Source organism: Malurus melanocephalus, unplaced genomic scaffold, assembly GCF_030028575.1.
Source record: "Malurus melanocephalus ecotype Western Australia unplaced genomic scaffold, MMel_1.1 scaffold_574, whole genome shotgun sequence".
NCBI classification, from domain to species: domain Eukaryota; kingdom Metazoa; phylum Chordata; class Aves; order Passeriformes; family Maluridae; genus Malurus; species Malurus melanocephalus.
Window position 1 is genome coordinate 71,901 of NW_026623806.1, and position 1,299 is coordinate 73,199.

Genomic DNA, 1,299 nt, shown 5'->3' on the forward strand with positions numbered 1-1,299 from the left:
TTCCCATGTCTCACCTCTCGTCCTTGTCCCCAGACACGCCCTCCTCGCCCTCCATCGGCAGAGTGGAGCCCTACTCGAGCAGTGCCCAGGTGGAGTTTGAGGAGCCCGAGGCCACGGGCGGGGTGCCCATCCTCAGGTACAAAGCGGAGTGGAGAGCRCTGGGCGAGCCCGACTGGCACTCGCGGCTCTACGATGCCAAGGAAGGTATGAACAGCAAAAAAACGGGGTTCCTTCCCCAGCAGCACCTCCAAAATAGCGACTTTGCTGTAGGGAAAAACCCTGGAGGGTGGAGGGTTCAGGCTGGAGGCCCCAGATCGGTTTTTAAACATTTGCTGTGAGTGGCACCTTGGATTTTGAAGTGGAAGTGAGGTTTGGGCTGTGCTGAGAGCTCTGTCACAGCCCTGKCTGAGCCAGGTGGAAAACCCTGGGCTTGGAACCAAGGTTTCCATTTGCTGCTTCCCACAGGAGGCTTTTCAACCCTCATCTGTCACCCCTTAGTCCCCCTTGGAAAATAAACTCTGTTATTGGAGCAGCGAACCCCTGTCTCATTGAAGTGATCTACAGCAGTGCTCRCTGCATGAAATCGATCTTGGAGTCAAATAAACCCAAAGAATTTTGATTTGGGGAGGCCTGTGAAAAGCTGAGTTCTAATCCAGAGCTGAGCCTTCCACCACCAGTCCTGTGTGGAGCTGAAATTCTTGTTTCAGGTCACGGAGTGATGTGATCCCATCTAGAGCGAGGTTTATTTGTCTCATTCCTCCCTGCGCGGTGAAAACAGAGTTTATTTATTTTTCTCTTTGAATCCTGAGCCTTTCTTTGCTTTTTTTTCCCCATTTTTTTCCCCCCTTATTCCTGCTCCAGCCAACGTGGAGGGGCTGGTGACCATCACGGGGCTGAAGCCTGAGACCACCTACACCGTGCGGCTGTCAGCGGTCAACGGCAAAGGCGTGGGGGAGCTGAGCCTGCCCGCCGAGTTCCGCACTCAGCCCGTCCGTAAGTAGAGCCCAGCCCTCCCTCTGCCCTCCCCAGGCATGGATCACTCCTGGGCTCTCTCTCCTCTGCTTTCTCTGTGCTCCTCTGCTGGGTTTTGGTGGTGGTGAATCGTCGTTGAAGGGAGGAGTTGTTTGGTTTGCATGGTCGGTGTTTCTGAGGATGTTGTGGGGCTGTGCAAAGGAGAATTCAGTGAGGAAAAGCAGCTGGGAGGGGTGGYGGGCACAGAGAATGTKCYRGAGCTGTGCCAGGGCAGGTTGGATCTGCAGGTGGAGGTGTTCAGGGCAGGACTGGCCTGGGGCTGTGGCA

General features: G+C 55.3%; 1 protein-coding gene across 1 annotated transcript in view; it reads left to right on the forward strand.

Annotated features, from left to right (window-relative positions):
• The window catches only part of NCAM1 (neural cell adhesion molecule 1), a gene marked incomplete at its 5' end in the record, with an annotated part of 46,146 nt that overhangs the window by 17,482 nt on the left and 27,365 nt on the right, over window positions 1-1,299 (forward strand). The window contains 2 exons of the mRNA XM_057382549.1: window positions 34-204; window positions 862-993. Of these exons, the coding sequence (XP_057238532.1) occupies window positions 34-204; window positions 862-993 (303 nt within the window). The remainder of the gene's footprint in view (window positions 1-33; window positions 205-861; window positions 994-1,299) is intronic.